Source organism: Mesoplodon densirostris, chromosome 1 (assembly GCF_025265405.1).
Source record: "Mesoplodon densirostris isolate mMesDen1 chromosome 1, mMesDen1 primary haplotype, whole genome shotgun sequence".
Lineage (NCBI taxonomy): Eukaryota > Metazoa > Chordata > Mammalia > Artiodactyla > Ziphiidae > Mesoplodon > Mesoplodon densirostris.
This window is the reverse complement of record NC_082661.1, coordinates 79,466,987-79,489,436: the sequence shown is the minus strand read 5'-3', so window position 1 is coordinate 79,489,436 and position 22,450 is coordinate 79,466,987. Positions and strand designations below refer to the sequence as shown.

Below are 22,450 nucleotides of genomic sequence, written 5' to 3'. Positions count from 1 at the left end.
ATAATTAGCAGAAATTTTTTGTTTTGTTTTTCATTTTTTATCAGTTCCATGTAAAAATTTGGGTTAGCTTATATAATAGTATTTTAACAATAACTCTCTCTGCTGCATACTACAGCTACTATATACTGAACCATGTATGTATTATTTAATTTTATATATACCGTCCATAGTAAGCTCTAGCTGGATATTTATAAACACTGAGAAAACTCATCTTAGTGTATATTTTCCGGTGAATTACCCATAATACCAAAATCAATAAGGCTTATACTTCGATTTCTGTAATTTTTAATTTACTTTCACAATAATGGAATTCTTAAAATAAGCTTTAATTTCTGACTCTGAAGATTTAGACACAATGTTAATTCTGTAATGTGAACATTCTGGAAACATATTCCTTTAGAAGAATGGCAAGAGGGGGCAGAGTTGGGGGTTGAGGGGGTGAGAATCATACTGAATACAGTTTAGGGAATGTGTGAGCTAACACAAATGTTCATCTGTTAACTGCAGAGGTATAGAGAGTGAAACATACATGATTTAGATCAATACAATCATCTGCTTTCCAACAAACCAACACTATGCCTACAATTATAGAGAAATATAACACCCATATTTTATTCATGCGAGGACATGTTTATACACACTCAGTACCATAACCTGAAACACGATCTGTCCACCCCCACCTCTGCGAGATCTCATTCTACCACTTTCCTCCTCACCTACTTTGCTCGAGCTACACTGGCAAGCTCCCTATTCCTGGAACATACCAAACTGGTCCTACCGTTGACCATTCCCATTTGCTTTAATATCTGCCTAAAACACTCTTCCCCCAGAGGTGGGTCCCCTCCTTCACATACTTCATGCCTCTGCCTGACTGTCACTCATTAGGGAGGTCTTCTCTGATCACCAAATATAAAATATCAATCCACACTCCTCCCCGGAAATCCCATGTGTTCCCACACTCATCTTGTTTTATCTCTTCCATGGCCCTTATCACCACCTGACATTTTATTTCTTTTTAATTGCGGTAAAATATACATAAAATTTACTATCCTAACTAATTTTTAGCGCACAGTTCAGTAAAGTACATTCACATTGTTGTGCAGCCAATCTCCAGAACTCTTTTCATTTTCCCAAACTGAAACTTTATATCCATAAACCACCACATTCTCCCCTCCCCACAGCCCCTGGCAACCACCATTCTACTTTCTGTCTCTATGAATTTGACTAGGTACCTCATATAAGTGGAATCAGACAGTATTTGTCCTTTTATGGCTGGCTTATTTCACTTAACAATGTCTTCAAGGTTCATCCATATTGTAGCACATGTCAGAGTTTCCCTCCTTTTTAAGGTTGAATAATATTTCATTGTATGTACAGTCAGCCCTCCATATCCATGGGTTCCACATCCATGATTCAACCAATCACACATCAAAAAAATTTTTTTTAAATTTTTCCAGAAAGTTCCAAAAAGCAAAACTTGAATTTGCCACATGGCAGGCAACTATTTACATAGCATTTACATTGTATTAGGTATTGCCAGTAATCTAGAGATGATTTAAAGTATACGGAAAGATGTGCATAGATTATATGCAAATATTGATACTAGACCATTTTATACAAAGGACATGAGCACCCTCAGATTTTGGCATCTGAGGGGGTCCTGGAACTGATCCCCTATGGATATAAGAGATTACAAGAGATGACTCTCTCCCTCTCTCTCTCTCTCTCTCTCTCTCTCTCTCTCTCTCTCTCTATATATATATATATATATATATATATATATATATATATATCTCATAATATATATATATCATATTTTGTTTATCCATTATTCCATTGATGGACACTTGGGTTGCTTTCACTTTTTGCCTATAATGCTTCTATGAACACAGGTGTACAAATATCTGTTCAAGTTCCTGCTTTCAACTCTTTTGGTTATATAGCTAGAAGTGGGATTGCTAGATCATATGGTAATTCTATTTTTATTTTTTTGAGGAACTGCCATACTGTTTTCCATAGCAGCTGTGCCATTTTACTTTCCCACCAGCAGTGCACCAGGTTCCAATTTCTCCACATCCTCACCAACACTTACTGTTTTTTGCTTTTTGATAGTGGTCATCCTAATGCAGGTGAGATTATATATATTTATTCTTATGTCTTAATTTTCTATCTTTCCTACCTACTAGAATATAAGCTCCATGAGGGCAGGGACTTCATTTTTGTCACTGTCGTATTCCCAAATCCTGTAACACTGCCTGATACGTATTAGTTATCCAAAAAATATTTGTTGAATGAACTAATGATAGCCACCTTAAAGATTTCATTCATCTTAGCATAACTTTCAAATTGAAAAGACAAGAGAATAGTTATTGTAGGAATTATTACATAGACCATCTTTAACAGAACCCCTCAGAAGTTTGAGTGTAAAATTGAGACTCTTATCACTATTGATGACATTTTAAAATTCAAAAGCAGATGTAACTTCAGTAATGTAATGCATACATCACATCAGCTGAAGAATCAATTCTTTCAAAACACATTCTCAGCAACTGTCAAGAACCATATTTGTTTGTTCCTGTGATCATCATCTAAACAGTTTCCTTTGCTGTTAGGTTCTAAAGGAATGCTCTTAGATGACAATGTTTTTGATAACCATGGAAACATCAACCACAAAGCTTATATCAAGCCCTTGTAGAAATAGCTAAACAGAAAAAGAATTTAAAAATGACTTTTCCTTCCATTGAGGTAGATAAATTGAATACCAGATACAGCATTTAAACCTAATTGTGGTAAATATCCAGTAAATTAATTGCAGATTCATGAGCTCTAAAATGCAATTGAGTTCTATCTATGTAGAGGTAGCAGATTTCTTGGTTGGCTACCAAACACCTTTCTCTAATTTTTCCCAACCATTTTAGTTGAATGATAATGTATCCAACCTCAACACATGGCATCATGTTCATTTTTAGGGATTTTTCAAGGGATAGGCAGGCACATGATCCAGTTCTAACAATGAAAGGAAAGGAGGCTTTTGCAGGATGGCTTCTAGGAAAGATTTCCCTCCCTTATGAGAAAAACGTATGACCAGAGGAAGACCTGGCCACCACCTGCCACCTTCACTTTACCCTTGCTTTAGGCTTTGGCTGTTACACAAAGACACGATGCTTGGAACTGTGGCAGCCATCTTATGACCAAGAGAGATGACATAACACCTGAGGACTGCAAAGCAGAGGAATCAGAGAAGCTTCAATCACCCATAACATTACTGAACCACTGAACCAAACTTCCTGGGACTGATAACTTCATCCTCCTTGTTAGCTAAACAGTAGATATCTGTATGGCTTAGGGATGTGTGTGAATGTGCATGTGTGTTTTAGGTAGACTCTTCCATTAAATAGCTGTAATTCTAGACCACAGCTTCATCTTTTGCAAAGAGAGAGGGGGACAGAGAGACAGAGAGACAGAGAAAGAGAGACTGTTAGGTGGTTCAAACTTATAAGCTTTGGGGACCAGAAGTAAGGATGAGTTAAAAGAGAGTTGAAGACTAAACACAAGATAAACTGCAACTATATTATGTTTGTGAGAACTGTCCCTGACAGCCTTGAAGCAATTTAGAGCATACAGAGTGGTGGTAGCTAGTTAGAAATCACTCACATAATATGTCTGCAGATACAGGAATCTGTGGACATAAAAGTTAACAAAGCAAAACCTTTAGTAAAAGTTAATAAAACAAAACCTTTTATGAGATTACATTTTTTTCTATTAAATTTGAGGACAACAAATGAAGTCTGATAATAATGCATGCAAGATAGGCAAATTCCCTCTCTGATGCCTTCACTTCTCTTCTAAAAGAAACTCATTTTAATCACTCTCCATGTCATGAGTTTAGATTAGTGTGATACCAGGTGATTCACTTACTCAAACAATGACTTACTTTTGATATCTTTTCTGTTAAGGCTCGCAATTCCACTTCCATCACACCTGCATGTGAGTTGCTAGCTAGACATAATAACTTCTGACACTTTCAATTCAGGATTCACAATTTCATTGTTACGTTTCCCTTTGAAAAGAGCAGTAGCTTTGGAATCATTTCTCCTACTTTCCACTTCGCCCACATTCTAATGGAAACTCACAGCCTTTTTCCAGGTGTACAGGGACACTGCCTTCCTCAGGGCAGCCAAACTCCTAGTCAGCTCCAGGGTGATGAAGGAATCTCTATTACCTTCATCACAATGGCAAACCCAGTTCGAAGAAACACAAAGGAACTCTTCATCTTCTGTCCTCCCTTTTCCTCAGCATCCTTCTCCCACCCTACCTTTCACGTACCCAACCTTTAGAGTGGCCTGGGAGTATACAGGCTTTTGAACTTTAAGAAGAGAGTAAAAAGAGTCCACAAATTGAGGGGGATGGCGTGGGGGACTTTTTAAAATACTGAGATAATCCCATGTAACTTTTCAGAAAAACAACAGGTAGGCAAAACTTCTTAGTCAGGACCCATTATATCTTTCATCCCTCACTGGTAGTCACAGCCAAATTTAAGCTCTTTTTCAGTACATAATGGCTTTTCCATTTGTCAACACAATCTCTAGACAACACATATCTGAGTTATTCATTACATAGTAAAGCACTCTGAAATAACTTAATTATTAAAAGTACACTATAAAACCAAACTCTACTTTTTGCCTTCAATCTAGTCCACATATGTGAGACTTTTTGTGGGGTAGGGAGAAAACAGTGACTTCCTTTTAGACAATATTAAGTTTGAAGGACCTGAGGAATAAAAAGGAGAAGATTTACAGAGGTCAGATGAAAATATTAAGAGAAGCATTGGCGCTAAGATAGTGATGGAAGAAAGATCAGCATTTGAGTGGTAATGGAGGCTATAGGACTTGATGATTGGGTCTGGGAAGAAGTATAAACACATAAGAGAAGAAAATCAAAGACAGCAAGCAGAACTCTGAGAGACACTAATATCTAGATAACAAGGGAAGGAAGAGGAAGAGATGGAGGAGAATGATAAAGAACTGCCTGGGAGGGCTTTCCTGGTGGCACAGTGGTTGAGAGTCCGCCTGCCGATGCAGGGGACACGGGTTCGTGCCCCGGTCTGGGAAGATCCCACATGCTGCAGAGCCGCTGGGCCCGTGAGCCATGGCCGCTGAGCCTGCGCATCTGGAGCCTGTGCTCCACAATGGGAGAGGCCACAACAGTGAGAGGCCCGCGTACCACAAAAAAAAAAAAAAAAAAAAAAGAAAAAAGAAAAAAAAAAAAAAAAGAACTGCCTGGGAAAACACTAGAAAGAAAATCACAAATGAGTCAAGATAATAAACAAGGTTTTTTATGATCTGGCTCTAGACTGACTCACCGGTCTCATCTCCTGTGACCTCCCCCAAACACTCTGCTCCAGCCATTCAGGACTGCTGACCACTCCCTAAAATGTAATATGCTTTCTACTTCCATGCCTTTGCACCTGCTGGTTCCTCTGCCTGGAATTCCCCCCCTATCTTAGTCATGTTGCAAACTTTTACTCTTCCTTCAAGCACCAGCTTCTCCTTGAGGCCTTTGCTGAATTCCCTAACCAAATAAAAGCCCCCACTGCATTGGATCATACCTCCATATCAAAATCATCCCATTCTACCTGTTTAGTTTGTTTTCCCTATAACATATATGCCATATAACTAGAGCGTAAGTTCCATGAGTACTGAGTGTTTTCACCTCTGTATTTGAGGTGTTTTCACCTCTGTATTTCCAGTCCCTACCAGGGCACCTGGCATGAAGAGGTGGTATCATATGCTCTGTTTAAGGATGAGGGTTCTGATGCCTAACACATGTAAGTATGAATCCCTCACTCTGCCATTTACTTGGCTGTGTGATCGTCAGCAAACTACTAAGCCTCAGTTTCTTGATCTTTAAATTGGGATAATTATTGTATCTACTTCATAAAATGGATGGGAGGATGAAATAAGATAATACACGTAAAGAACCTGTCACAGAGCTTGGCACACACTCAGGCTCAAACAAGTGTGAACATCATGACTTCAGAGGAGTTAATATAATTATTGAACATATGAATGGAGATCTACAGTCCTACCGGGAAGAGTTTCAGGAAGGAGAGAAAGATCAACAGAATCAAAACTGCTGAGAAGTCTAGAAGGGTTAGGCCTGTCAGTTTGTTAAATTCTCAACCAAAGCATCCTTCTCTCCACAGCCCTTGGGTTTCCTTACCCTCACCATCAGGCTCACCCCTGCCCTAGTCTCTATAACAATGAAGACTGAAAAATTGGGAAAAAAGAAAAGCACCTCCTGAACATAGTCAACTCCTAGGACAGGCAAAAGGAGTGTGATTGAGGCCAGGATAATTCTTCCTCTGAAATAGGAAGGAAGAAAGCAAGAATATGTGAAAATACGAGGTTTAGAGATAGAGGTATGTTCCTGGTTTTCTTTTATAACTGAAGAAGGTGGCTATAAAAGAGGCATTCATGAATAAAACATTTTGTACTCTCAGATGAAAGAGTTAATTCAGTGATAAACAATCCAAGCTTCTAAGTTGCCATACGAGGTCTTTTATCCAATTGGAAGTCTGATTTAGTCAACAGCTCTGTTGTACATTTTAGCTTCTTATATCTATAAATTCATGTTTTTTTAAGTAAATATTTATTCATTGGTTCTAAATAAATTGTATGAGAACTTCTAACAAAGCTATACAAATACTTGATAACTATCATGGGTAGGGAATAACACTAAATATACTGATTTACTGAATATTATTTTTAGCTCAATGGTGCAAATGTACAAAACAAATATTTTTCTTTATAAACTGGCACTATGAAAGTGATTAGTCCATATAATTTACGTTAAATATAACTGTTACTCTTAAATTTATAAGCTTGCACAATTTAAGCAATATCACAAAATCATGCATCTAATACTTTTGCTTGTGTTCATGATTATCAGTCATTACATGGGGCAGCACATTGGTTAAACCAGGTCAAATCCAGTTCCAGAAAAGGTTTATTTGACTTGCCTGATCCCAAAATAAACTAGGGTGAAATAACCTTATGATATTAAAGCAAAGACAGACATCAAAAGAGAAACACAGTATTCATAAAACCTGTGGGAAGATTTCTTTTAGTTTTATAAGCCTATCCTTTAGAACAGTCAGAAAAAAGGTCAGACAAACCCAATTTATATTAGGTCATACACTGAAGAAAAACGTGATCCTTCTACATTTATTACCATAAGAGTTGAATAAAGGTTAATGGATTTGAAAAACTGCATTTCCAGAAGTCTGGTTTTTAATACCAAGTGGCTGGCAAGTTACCATCTATTATAAAGGAAATTTGTTAAGATAAATAACTTGTGTATAAAGATAGTGTAGCAGATTCAAGGAGATTTGTTACTACCTCAGTCTACGTGAAATAAAGCATTTAACAGAATACAACTGTTTTCAGACCTCCTCAGGTAAAACAAAAGAATGTTTGTTTAATTTCCATTAAAAGAAAAATAAATAAATTGCAGGTGTAGCTCTTGACAAGAACTCAGACCTTGGAGTTTCCTCTAATTTCTTTCAGCTGTGGGATACCTTGCTCCACGAGCACGATCGCATCTTTGCTTTCTTGTTAGGCTTCCATTGTCTAAACTTGAGTATATCACCACAGATTCTGCTTCTGGTCATGTGTGACACAGGAAGTACCAGCAGTCTGCCCAAGGGGTTCTGTGTTCAGCCTGAACTCTCATCAAGAAATGACCTAGTGGGCTTCCCTGGTGGCGCAGTGGATGAGAGTCCGCCTGCCGATGGAGGGGACGCGGGTTCGTGCCCAGGTCCAGGAGGATCCCACATGCCGCGGAGCGGCTGGGCCCGTGAGCCATGGCCTCTGAGCCTGAGCGTCCGGAGCCTGTGCTCCGCAACGGGAGAGGCCCGCGTACCGCAAAAAAAAAAAAAAAAAAAAAAGAAATGACCTAGTAAGCTGTAACTTAAAATACCCCTCCCATCACCTACAGCTCACCAAATGATGACCATGGCCAAATACACATTCTCAAGACAGAAGACACTGATTAGAGAGATATCATTAACAGGTTAATAGACATATAATGGTAGAAGATTTGCAGAGTAAAGTGACAGAGGCACAATAGCACAGAAATCAGATGATAAAAGTTAGTACTTTAAATAACATTTAAATTAATTTTTAATAAAATCAACTAATTTAACAATTTTCAAATTAAATCCCATTAGTATCAAATGAGATTAATATGCAAATAATGATAATGGCCTTAAAGAATTTATCAACTACAGCACAAACATTACTGGGAAAGATATGGGATTCAGAATGCGATCAGGCTCTATCTGGAAGAAAGGAGATCCAGACAGGACCAAGAGATACTGAAGAGGCACAGAACTTCGTATCAAAACCCCACTGAGTAGTATTAATAACTGCAAGGATATGCTTAACTCACTGTATCTTTAAAGACATGTAATTTTTATTCTATATTGTGAGCTCCATTATTCCCTATGCATTCTTTTATTACCTTCATAAAGTCCTGAATTAAAGAACTTTTTGAAAGCATTGTTACAAAAAAATATCTAGTTTAATTCCCGGACATTAGTCAAGACTCTGGAGCTCAAATGAGACAAACCAGATAAGCAATAACTATTACAATGTTCTTTTTTTTTTTTTTCTGAGTGTTCTACAAGTTACATTTACACAAAAGGATCTGAGTGAGAGCTATGATGTTAAATCTATTATTGTTCAGGCTTTGAAATAAATTATTCCTTCAACTAAAATCTCGACATGCAGCAACAGCTCCAAAATTTTTATTCAAGAGAAGGTAATCTGATAGGAAGACAGAGAGAATCTAAGGGAGCATGGCATGAAGTTATTTGTGCAGAGAGTAAACATATGGTTTTTCTTAGATTTTATGTTACAGAATTGATGAAAATAGCAATGTTTCCTAAAGTAACTTTTATTCACCTTCTAGTTAAGATTGTGAAAATATGGTTTATCCATGATTAGGTGATGATGAAGATGATGATTTTATTTGAAGGTAGCTTTTATCTGAGGATGAGAGGGAGGTGGACAATAAAGCCAAACCCTAGCAGGAGTATGCATATTCTAAAGAATAAAGACCAAACTCTGGTAAATTGAAGACTTTCCATGATGTTATACCAATTATTTTTCCAATTTTATCTTTCACTAATCTCTCCTTGTCTCCTACTCTGTAGCCAACTGGGATTGATAACTAACCATTCTACCTACCCTCTAATATTTTTCCATCTCTATGTGTCTCTTCATGCTGTTTATTCTGGATCTAAAATGCTTTTTGTCTAATCTCTACCTGTCAAAATGAAATCCATTCTTCAATATTCAACTCACATTTCAACTGTTTCACTAAACCTAATATGATTTCCCCCAATCAAAATAAACTTCTTTTCTCTCCTCCCATGGTATTTTGTACTCTATTATTATACTTACCATATTCTATCTGCATTACAGTAAGCTGTGTACACGGCTTGATTTCTTCTTCTATAGGATTGTAAGATTTTTGAGAGCAGGGATAGATCTAATATCCTTTTGAGGAAGAATTTTCCAAATGAACCATAACTTATTTTATATAATGATGGCTTTTCTTTTGAAAAATCTGAGGAAGTTATCTCTTAAAATGACCACTTAGGGGTATTCTACACCTGATTTGTTAAATTTGATTTCTCATTTTAAGAGCTACTTTCTATATATCCAAATATATACTATCTATATCCAAGTGAAAATATAAAGGGGAGTTACATTATTAGTAACCTTCCACCAAATGATAGTTAAAATTGAAAATGTGATCGATTGCTATCTTGTTGTTTGAAATGCAATAAAGTTCTATTGGTTAAAAAGCAAATAGTTACTAATCACGGCCTTGTTCAGACTGCCATTCATTTGCTAGGTAATTCCAAGCAAACTATACTCTTTGTGCATCCACTTAACTAATCTGAAATCTAAAATATGGATTATCTGCTTTCCACGTTGTTACACATATTGGTCATTGTGAAATTAAGAATTATAATGAAGGATTCTGAGAAGTGAACAGAAATAATACTTGTTAATAACACTCTGGAACTTGAATAATCTAAAGTGATCTAAGGAAAGAATAGATTTAAATGAAGAAAAGTTTTCAGCCAAAGTAGTATGATCCATAATGATGCATCGCAAGATTATGATGGCTCTTTTCCTAATATATTGACATTTGAGCATGTAACATTTAAAAAACGGAGAAAACAAAAAAGGATTAGCAAAATATAAAGTTGACTGACAATTATACACCTAAGACCAAAATTGATATAATTCAGTTTTGTTACTTGAGGGTTTCTACATTGTTGAATATAGTATTCAGAAGTGAGAGGGAGTAAAAAGTAGCTTTTGATCCAACAATTTGACTTCTGGAAATTTATTTACCAATACATGTGTTCAAAGACCCATATATGCCCACATACATTCTTAAATACAAATGTACAAGATTTTCACTCAAGCAAAATACTAGAAACAACCTAAATGTCCATTCACAAAGAGTGAAATGAATTATGATACATTCATTTAATAAAATAATATGTAACAATAAAAGATCAAGTGTATGTACCAAACTGGACCAGAATAAATTTTTATGAAAGAAGCAGAGTATCAAGCAATGTGTATAGTAGGCTCCCATTTGTGTAAACAAAAGGGGGGAGGAGTATGTACACAGAAAAATGTTTCTATAAACAGAATATCTCTAAGGGAATACATAAGAAATGATTGTTTCAGGGGTAGGGGATTGCAGAGTTTGGGTTTGTAGTAAGGTTTACTTTTCAAATATATCCATCTATAAAAATATTAATTTATTACCACACTTTTTTTCTTTGACCACACCACAGCTGGCAGGATCTTAGTTCCCCAACCAGGGACCGAACACATGCCACAGCAGTGAAAGCGCCAAGTCCCAACCACTGAACCACCAGGGAATTCCCTACCACATTCTTATATGATTTCTTCAATTTTAAAAAAAGTATAATAAAATTATGTTTATAAACTGTTAGAATAAGTTCAATTAGTTAACCAAGATGCTTAGGGCACAAACAATTCAAATCAAAATTACATGTTTTTTCACAATAAAGTATACCTCTGTATTATTTTATTGTTTAGAAGTACCTGCCCAAATATTATATCAAAGTTTAATAATGGGTTTATGAGATAGAATGATAATTATTTGCATTTTATAGATTACAAAACTATGGTTTAGCAAAATGAAATTATTTACTCAGAATTACTCAAATAGCAACCAGGACAGCTGTACAAGCCTGATTTCTGACTTCTCGGAGGCTCTAGAGCCTTGTGTCTAACGGTGGTACTATGCAACACCCTCCAAACTCCACAGGCAGAACCCAAGTCTAGGACTACTAAGCAATCGAAAATCAAACAACGTGAAAAAGTACAGTGTTCGCACAGAGTGATTTATGATATCTAAGTGGGAAAATATTTCCTGTGAAATACTTATTTAACCAGTTCTTGTCACATCTGTGTCACCTCCTGATCCAATGACAAAAATAATGTGCCGAATATAGCAGCTTACTTTGTATTAACTTAGTTCTCACTCTGTGGTAGATCATATTTTCAAAGGTGGCCAAATAGCCTATCCCACATGCATTTCTTACAATGTAATGTTGATATTCATCCCTTACATAGGGCAGTGGGGTCTATTCCCCTGCCCTTGAATCTGGTTGAACCTCTGTGATTGCCTCAACCTAGAGAGTATGGCATTAAGTAACCCTATGTGATTTCCAAGGCTAGGTCATAAGATGTCCTTTACTTCTGCTGTGATGTCTGGGGACTCTTACTCTTAGACCCCAGTCACTATGTTGTGAGGAAGACAAGTATCCACCTGAAGAGGACTCATATATAGGTGTTCCAGCCAATAGCCCCAACATTGGCCAGTAGACATGCAAGTGAGCAAACCTGAGATGATCTGTCCCCAGCCGTAAAGTCACCTCCAGCCTTCCAGTAACCCCAGCTGATTCCCAACGTTCTCATCAAGCCCTACTCAAATTGCAGATTAATGAGCAAAACATATGATTACTGGTGTTTGAAACCACTATGTTTGAGGTGGTTTGTTATGCAGCAATAGATAACCTAACCTAACCTAAAAGCTAGGTTTAGACTATTGAACTCAATGCCATATGTGTCACTAGGAACAGATAATTAGCTCCTTAATATACCATATCTACACATATAGTAATGCTATATAAAAAGTGAAATGCTAATTTTCACCAAAGCCTATAGTGAATGAAGCTTAAAGTCCCCATTTATTTCTCATCTCACTTCCATATTCAACATAGCTGAGTTAGAAACTGTTTTCTAAAAACTTCTGGAAACTCTTTGTATTCATCAAATAGGGTACACCATGTCTTTTTTCCATTTGTTTTCTTGATATAGTTTTTTTTTATTTTTATTTTTTTTTTCTTTTTGCGGTATGTGGGCCTCTCACTGTTGTGGCCTCTCCCGTTGCGGAGCACAGGCTCCGGACGCGCAGGCCCAACGGCCATGGCTCACGGGCCCAGCCGCTCCGCGGCATATGGGATCCTCCCAGACCGGGGCACGAACCCGTATCCCCTGCATCGGCAGGCGGACTCTTAACCACTTGCGCCACCAGGGAGGCCCTTGATATAGTTTTATTATATGCATTTCACTTTCATAAACTGTTTCCATTCCAGACATATGAGCTTGCCTTGTACATTAATTTGATGTTTAGATTGAAAACTATGTAAATAACATTTAAAAAACAAAGTCAAAAGCATGTTAATGTCATTAGATTTTCTAAAAATTACATGATACATACTTTTTTCTGAAATCTGAAAAACTCAAAATATCTAAATCCAGAGGAGAGAGCCCAAATATTAACTCATACCAATACGTCAATTGATTTTTTTTTTGACGAAGATGCAAAGGCAATTTAATAGAGCATAGTCTTTTCAACAAAGGGTAATGGAATAACTGGATATTCATATACAAAAAAAAAAAGAAGAATCTTGAACTACACATCACAAAAATCAACTCAAAGTGACTGAAAGACTTAAATGTCAAACGTTAAAATGATAGACTTTTTAAAAAATGGGAGAAAATCTTTGTGACTTTGGGTTAGGGAAAGCGTTCTTAGATACAACAGAAGGACAACCCATTAAAGAAAAAACTGATAACTGGACTTGATCAAAATTAAAAACCTTTGATCTGAGGAAGACACTAAAAAGAGAATTAAAAGAGCAGAGATAGACTAAGATAAAATATTTTCAAATCATATATTTAGGGCTTCCCTGGTGGTTCAGTGGTTAAGAATCCCCCTGCCAATGCAGGGGACATGGGTGTGAGCCCTAGTCCGGATGATCCCACGTGCCATGGAGCAACTAAGCCCGTGCGCCACAACTACTGAGCCTGTGCTCTAGAGCCCACAAGCCACAACTACTGAAGCCTGTGCACCTAGAGCCTGTGCTCCACAACAAGAGAAGCCACCGCACTGCAACAAAGAGTACCCCCGCTTGCCACAACTAGAGAAAGCCCACATGCAGCAATGAAGACCCAATGCAGCCAAAAATAAAATAAATAAATTTATTTAAAAAAATTATATATCTAACAAAGAACTTGTCTCCAGAATATATAAATAACTCTCTAAACTCAACAAAAAGAAAACCCAATTTAAAAGATGGCCAAAATATCTGGACACTTCAACAAAGAAAATGTTGGCAAAAATATTCAAGTATCATTAGTCATTAGAGCAGTACAAATTAAAATCACAATGAGATACCTCTACAGATCTATTAGAATGACTAAAGGAAAAAAATGACAATACCAAATGTTAACAAGGATGTGGAGCAACAGGAACTCTGGTTCATTGTTGAAAGGAATGCAAAAGCCATACAGCCACTTTGAAAAATAGTCTGGCAGTTTCCTATAAAGTTAAAATATGCTTATCATATGATCCAGCAATCCTATTCCTAGGTATACACCCAAGAGAAGTGAATACTTATGTTTACACAAAATCTGTATACAAATATTTAATAGCAACTTTATTCATAATTGCCCCAACCTGGAAACAACCCAAATGTCTTTCATCTGAATGGCTAAACAATGGTACACCCATACAATAAAATACTATTCCACAATAAAAAGGAACAAAATATTGACAAATGAAAGAAGTTAGATGGCTATTAAGGGCATTACGCTGAGTGAAAAAAAGTCAGTTTCAAAAGGTTGTATTCTGGATGATTCCATTTATTTGACATTCTGTGAAAGGCAAAAATATAGGGACAGAGGACAGCTCATTGGATGCCAGAGGTTGAAGGTGGGAGGATTTGTTTGACTACAGTGGCATTAGCACAAAGGAATATTTCAGGGAAATTCCCCAGCAGTCCAATGGTTAGGACTCTGCACTTCCAACACAGGGGACACAGGTTCAATCCCTGTTTGGGGAACTAAGATCCTGCATGCTGCACAGCCTGGCCCAAAAAAAAAGGAACATTTCAGGGAGCTAGAACTGTTCTACACCTAGATTGTGGTGATAGATACACAACTCTAAGGATCTGTCAAAACTCATTAAACTGTACAAAAAGTGAATTTTATTGTATATAAATTAAAAAACAAAATCAAAAATCTAAACCAATTATATCAATGCATCACTATATTCACTTATTGCTTTTATTCTCTTTTATCCCTTCACTGTCTAAAGGAAATTATCCTCTTTTTGTAACTCAAATACGTGCATAACATGAAAATTCAAAATATAACTTACCTTGACAAGCATAAACAAAGCATGGAATTAATATTGGAAGAAACTAAAAAACTTGAAAATGAAAGCCTCCTATTTATTTATGCCTGCTCAAGAAGACTCTCCATTAATCCAGCTCATTCTTAGAACTATTTTTCTCAGGACCAACGTGGAAACAGCAGGGATAATTGAAGAGCTCTCAGGGGAAACAAGCTAAATGAGGGCCTTAGTCTTTCCTCTCAGCAACCATGAGGCTGCAGAAATTCTCCCTTAGAGAATACAGAAGTGCAAATGGAATTCAAGTTATTTTCATTTGATGAATTTAAATAATGAACATTTTTTTCAACTCTGTTGTAAATCCTACAGTTAATCAAGGCAAACTAAAGGAGAATTCCTGAGAATGGTTACAGAGGGCTCAAAGTAGAAACAGTGCTAAGAAGATCTCCCCCAATGGTTACAAATTAGAAGGGGAAGACAATAAAATAACAGTGAGTGTGAAATGAGGCATCATGATGACGTTTTAAATCCCTGAGTTGCATAGTTGCAGCTTACTAGCTATGAACTTGAGGATGCAGCTTAGTTTCGCTAAACCCACATTACTCATCAGAAAATGGGAATAATAATATCTCCTTCATAGGACTGTTGGGAAAACTGTGCCTTGCTTAGCATCACACCTGGCCCCTTTGTAAATATTTTATCATTACCATATGAGAGGTTTCTGAGTTTCTTCAACAAAGAAAGAAAGAACACTGGTTTGCTTCCATAAATGAAATAACACTAAGAACCACAGATCATGGAGAAGGATCGATCATGAAACAAAAAAAAGACACTAAATTCTACTGGCTCCAATTATAAAGGATGTGTTATAGCTCTCCAATTCTCAAATCAATCAATGCTTTGGAAACTCCCATCATAGCTCATCAGAAAGATGATAAGGCCCAGAAAGATGTTAGCAAAGTATCTTAACCTCAAGATCTCAATAAATACTCATTTAATTAACTGTTTTAAGTTTTCTGGCAATGGCCATAGAAATCATATGGATCTCTTGATACACATAATATATGTAGAAAAACTATTTAAAAACTTAGTGGCAAAACTATCGTTCCTTAATCTTTTATGGTCAGAAAATGAATAAAGAATAAACACGTAATGAAATCCAGGAGATTTGTCTTTATAGTTTGGTAGCTAATTTGACTTAAATGGTTTTAAAAAGTAGTGAAACTTCTGTACCATAGTTATCTTGTATAGAAAATAAAGAAAATATAACCCTTTTCTTAAAAGAGGAAAAAAAATAAATATCTAGTATCTTAGGAGCCTGAGAAGACAGAGCATATTAATAAATTTTTCTCTCCCTTAACATGACACAATGAAGTTGAAGGTCATTTTCCCTTGATCATCTCATTTTTGGAAACCTAGATTTTAACTGCACTGTGCAAAGGCACTGGATTACTTTAGCTATTTCATGCTATATCAGCAATTTCCAAAAGCTTAAAAAATAAAAATAAAACTTTGTCCAAAAGATTAAGTTGTAAAAATAATATATACAGTTTCTGATATATCATTCTATAACAGATTAAATAATTAGAACAGAAATATATCATATATCAAACGGATGCAAACATTAATTCAGTCATACAGTGACTTTTTAGGCATATGCAAACCCAGGAATTATTTAGACTCATTATTAGAGGAATGATCAAAACAAAAAGTTGAGAAATATATTTTTAAATAATGTGGAAAAGCCCCTATAAGCAATTCAAATTTCAGATACTTTAATGCTTGTCTTCATTAAAAACACCTATACCTCCTAATGGATAACACTTTTATCTTCTTCATTTCTTTATCTTTAGGGCATGAAACATTACTCTGTGCTGAATAAGTGTTTGTTGAATAAATGAATCTTCACATAGAATATTTTCATTGAAATTAGCAGTTAAATATACCAATTTACAAGATATAAATATATATTCACTGAAAGCCTTTCTAAAATATTTTATTTCTAAATTTCTGTTATATAATTAAAATGATGAATAATAAATTTATCTGTTGCTAAAGCCCATGCCATGTCTTTAATTAAAATCTTTCAACCTTTGGATTTCTATGTTCTTTCAATTATACTTTTTCTGTCAACTATGGTTTAAAAAGAGGAAAACAATTCAGACTTTAATTCAATTCTGATTCAATCCAGAATTGATTTGAAAAAGAATTACTAAAGAACAAGGAGAAACATGTCAGGGAAACAGTGACACAGTTAAAATATACTGGGACTGGGACCTAAAATATTTCACCACTTTGCAGGAAAACACTATTATCCCTTCTGTTTTTTTTAATTTCTAATTTGCTCAAAATCACTTGCAGGAAAGTGGTGACACTGTAGTCAGAGGTTGTCAGGACTTCCGTTCCACCTGCCTAGATGAAGCAGGTAGACTGGAATGACCAATAATTCCAGCAACCTATTTCTACACCTTATGCAAATCAATGCACCAATCACTAAAAGAGTGCTTCTGTAAGGTCATATAAATGAAAAGCTGAGCAGAGGACACCAGTCAATTCCTTGAATGTTGCAGCATGATGTCATTTACACAGCTTCTAATTATGAGGTCCTCTAAGTAGAGTGTCTACTCTGCAAAATAGCAATGACCTTTCCATACAAATTTTTTCTCCTGATCATTTTCACACATACTATTTCTTAGATCAGTAAAATTATTCTAAATATAGAATGAGGCTTCACAGAGATTCTTATGAGTACATACAACTATATACACAAACGTACATATATATTTAGCCAAATAGGTATAAGAATGATTTTTTACATAGGACATGGTTTTTCTTACATTGCAAATAGCGGTGATTTCACCATCATTCTTAGACACATAAATATGACAAATACAGATGTAATGATGCCTGCTACCACAATGCTTCAGGAAAAAAAAATAACTCCAAGTGCAAGTAAAAATGCATTGTCATCAAATTAGAGTCTTGGACTCTACAAGCATTTAAAACCCTAACAATTTCATTGGGATACAGAGGGCCATTAAAAAAAAGTACACATAGATTTTTAGTCATTGCACTAAAAATGCACATAAACAAAGGTTATCCCTAAAATAACATTATCTGTACACATTAAAATTCAAATGTGGCAAAGGCCTTGTGAAGTGTCAACCAAATTTTACTGTCATGTTTTCATAAATTCTAAAGCTTCTGGGTTCTTCAAAATTTCCACATTGCCCTGAAGAAAAACTATTCTGTTGGGTATTATCCTCCTGCTGCATTCACCAGTTTTACCATATTTCTAAACAGGAGTTCGATTCTCCTTGGTAAAGAGGTTGCCTATCTGTAGTCAGTGGATCATATTCTCACATCCATACACTACACTGAACAGGGCAAACTGACGCTTGCGTTGCTACCGCGATAACCTAAAGTGCTAATGCTGTATTTCCTGGCAATGGTAGCACAAAAAGAAGAAAGCTCCTTTAGATACCAAATCACAGATCACAACCAGATGCAGTACTCCCATGTTTTAATATTACCATACAAACAGAAAACAGGGTTTATTCAGACAGCCAAAGAAATGTGCATCACCCACCCCACACCCTCCCTTGCAGTGTCGGGGAAAACTGTCTCTGCAGACAGAGACAGTCGGGAGAGCAGGAACACATGTTTTCCAGAACTAATGTCTAATACAAGGCTGCAATTGTTGGGTGTAGCTCTATCTGAAAGTTGAGAACTAGTAAGCAACCTCTAGACACGGTTCCTTCTCTCCTGTGGGTGGGAAGTGAATGCTTCCAGCAGTCCCTCTCAAGGTCCTCGGGGGTTTGGGGTCTGGGGTGGATTTCCCCACTGAGGGCACCAAGGGCTCCTCCTTAATGGTGTAGCTCCGCAGTGGGTCATGTGACAGCTGGGCGTGTGTCTCTGTGCGCGGCGGGGGGGATGAGTTTGGGGGGTGAGTTTGCGGGGTGTGTATGAGCGTGTGTGTATGCATAAGTTACACATCTGGTTTTGGAAAGCGTGTTTTTCTAGGAGTGTGTGTGTGTGTGTGTTTGTGTCCATGTGTGAAGCGAGACTGGGAAAAGGGCATTCAGAGAATGGTCCTGGACCAGGCGACGCGGCCAAGTATGCCTGTGTCAGTCCCACTCCTCGTCAGCCCCTGCAGTGGGGCGACGTCCCCGTCCTTGGGGAAGGCGAGAACAATGGGGTGCGGGCGCCCCTCCCCGCACTTTGTGCACCCACCTGACGAATCCGCGGCGGGTTCGGCGGCGTGGAGGCCCCGCCTTCCGGGGCCGGGGAGGTGGGAGAAGCCATCTTCCTGGTGCTCCGGTTTCTTCCTCCTGTCACGCCCGGGTCCCTCGGGTCTCCTAGCTCCTCCGTGCGGGGCCTGCGGCCCGCGGCCCCACACGGGCCGGGAGGTTCCGCAGCCGCCGCGCTCGCGGCCCCGCCCGGCTCCTCCGCCGCAGAGCGCGAGGGGCGGCTGCCCGCTTGGCTCGCCCGGCCGCAGTCCTGGCCGGAGCCCCTCGCCCCTTCCTGCGCCCACCTACCTCCCGGCGGGGAGACTCCGGGCCATGGCGGGCCAGGGTCGGGGGCGACCTTGGCCTCGGGGTTGTGCCGGCGGCTGCTCCTTCCCGGCGCCGCGCGCTGCGCGTGTGAATGTGCGAGCGGCGGGGCTTATTCTAGCGGCGCCGGGGGGAAATGAGGCTGCTTCCCTCGCTGCCGCCGCTATCGCCGGGAGAGCGATGAGCTCATGGACAGCTCCCAGAAATATGTCTATATGCACCACTGACTGCCGGAGTTTGGGAGGTGGGTGGGGAGAAGGAGGCTCCTCAGCGGGCGCTCCCGCATCACAGGCAGACGTTCCCTCGAGAGGCCCCCGGCCGCTGGGGCGCCGCGTGCAGCTCTTCCCTGCCCATCTCCACACTCACTGGCCTCTTTCCATTCATACCTTGCACACATTGCCTAGTCCCACGCATTCTCCCCTTTCGCATTGTGATAGGCACCCACCCAGCCACCCCTAGCCTCCGCAGACACACATTCTTTGTTCCGCCAACCACTCCCTCTTGATTAGGAGGAATTAATTTCTGGAGTGAATGCGGTGTGAAATGCGAACTGCGACTTCAACCCCAAGTCAGATGTGGGCTGGTGAGTGAAGCGACTTCAGCCGCGTGTCTTCCACGCTTTGGGCGTTTCCGCCTTCCCCAAGATCAAGCTTCTCCCTTCCCACCTTCTTCACTATGAGAAAGCATCTTTCAGCTACTGGACAGGGTAGTGACGCCCCCCCCCCCCCCGCCCCCGTCCTCACTAAGGCGGAGAACACGTCTTCTGCAACCCTGTGAATAATTTAAACAGCAGGACCAGGTTTTGCAGACCTCCATCTGTGCCAGGCCTGGTGGCAGGAGGGGTGAATCCCCACAGGGGCCAGCCTTGTGTACATCACTCTTTCTCAGGGATGCAGTTGGAGCTGTCATTTTTTTTTTTTTTTTTTTTTTTTTTTGCGGTACGCGGGCCTCTCACTGTTGTGGCCTCTCCCGCTGCGGAGCACAGGCTCCGGATGCGCAGGCTCAGCGGCCATGGCTCACGGGCCCAGCCGCTCCGCGGCATTTGGGATCCTCCCGGACCGGGGCACGAACCCGTGTCCCCTGAATCGGCAGGTGGACTCTCAACCACTGCGCCACCAGGGAAGCCCTGGAGCTGTCATTTTGACTGAGGGCAAACCACTTTCCAAGACCTGATCCTTATCTCCCTTCATTAGCTCAGTTGCCCCATGGAGGTGGGAGTTATGGCTTTTTACAGATAGATGACCCTCAAGAGATTAATTTGTTCCCTCTCTTATGGATCTCCATATAAACATACTCCCACCTTTGAAAAATGTTTTCCTTTACCGCAGACACCCTCCTCTCCCCTGCAGCTAGTGTTCCAGTCTCAACACCACTTCTCAGCAAGATCTTCCACAAAGTTTTAATACCTCCAGTTCCTCTCTTCACATTCTTCGTTGAACCTACTCCATTCAAGCTTTTTATTCCACTAAACCTTCTCTTGACAAGGTTCCAAGTGACCCCCATGTTACTACATCTAAATGATCAATTTTCAGTCCTCATTTGGCTCAATTTCTGAACTTCTAAGCTTTGAAATGTCAAAGAGTTCAGTTCTGGTCCTCCTTTTCCTCTCCATGTATATCTTCTCTATCTCTGTACTCACTCTGTTGTTGATCTCACAGTTCCATGGCTTTATTTATTTTTATTTACTTGTTTGTTTGTTTGTTTTGGCTGCACCGGGTCTTAGTGTGGCACGCAGGATCTTCCTTGTGGCTTGTGGACTTCTTAGTTGCAGAATGAGAACTCTTAGTTGCGGCATGCGGGATCTAGTTCCCTGACCAGGGATTCAACCCAGGCCCCCTGCATTGGGAGTGCGGAGTCTTACCCCCTGGACCACCAGGGAAGTCCTGCATCACTTTAAATAGAATCTATATTCTGATATGCATTTCCAAATGTATGTCTCCATCCGCAGTCTTCCCCCTTAAGTTCAAACTCCTATTGCCAACTGCCTTCACCTCTACCTGATATCTAGGAGTTTCAAACTTATCACGGGCAAAACTGAGCTCCTTTTTATCTTCTCCTGCTAAATTAACTGCTCCAATATAGCTTTTCCCGCCTTTAAGATGCTCAGGACAAAAACCTCAGAGATAGTCTTAATTCCTTACTTGCTCTCACAATCCACATTTGCTCTAAGAGCAATTCATACAGAATCCAACCACTTCTGTATTTCCAGTACAATCTGTCTAGCCTAAGCCACCATTATCTTTCACCTGCCTGATAGCAAAAGTCTCTAACCAGTCTGTATTCTTCCACCCTTGCTCCTCACACGTGGCTTACCAGAGAGCAGCTAGCAGTGCTCAAAGCCCTCCTGTGTCTTCCCTTCTCACTCAGAGTAAGAACCAAGGCTTTTCCATCTTTTGATGTAAGATAAGATCTATGTAATCCATCCTCCATTCCTGCCCACCCCTCTCTAACCTTATTTCCAGCCATCCCCTCACTCACTCACCATGGCCACACTGGCCTTGTTTCCACTTCTTGAACATTCTAGGACCTGGTCTCAGGTCCTTTGTATCTGGACCACTCCTCCCTCAGATATCTGCATAGATCATTTCCTTACTTCCTTCAAGCCCCTGTGCCAATATCACTTTATCAGTGAGGACTTCCTGATTACCCTGTATTATGGGGTAAATTGTGTCCCCCCAAATGCAGATGTTGAAATCCTAATCCCTAGTACCTGAGAATGTGACCTTTTTTGGAAATAGAGTTATTGCAGATGTAATTACTTAAGGTGAGGTCATATTGGAGTAGGATGTGTCCCCAGTCCAATATGACTGGTGTCATTATAAAAAGGGAAAATTTGTCCATAGACACACACACAGGGAGAACACAATGTGAACATTAAGGCAGAAATTGGGATGATGCACCTACAAATGGAGGAATGCCAAAGTTTGCCAGCAAACTACCAGACTCTAGGAAAGTAGCATGGAGCAGATTCTCCCTTGCAGCCCTCATCAGGAACCAACCCTGTAGATATTGATCTCAGATTTCTAGCCTCTAGCGCTGTGAGACAATAGATTTCTGTTGTTTAAGCCACCCACTTTGTGGTACTTCTATAGAACCCCTAGAAAACGAATATATCCTATAAGATAATAACACTC

General features: G+C 39.1%; 1 protein-coding gene across 1 annotated transcript in view; it reads right to left on the bottom strand.

Moving 5' to 3' along the window:
• ANK2 (ankyrin 2) overlaps window positions 1-19,442 on the bottom strand; it is a 710,689-nt gene extending 691,247 nt beyond the window's left edge. Inside the window, exon 1 of the mRNA XM_060105174.1 lies at window positions 18,997-19,442. Within this exon, the coding sequence (XP_059961157.1) occupies window positions 18,997-19,068 (72 nt within the window). The 5' untranslated portion in view covers window positions 19,069-19,442. The remainder of the gene's footprint in view (window positions 1-18,996) is intronic.
• Between the last annotated feature and the right edge of the window lie 3,008 nt (window positions 19,443-22,450).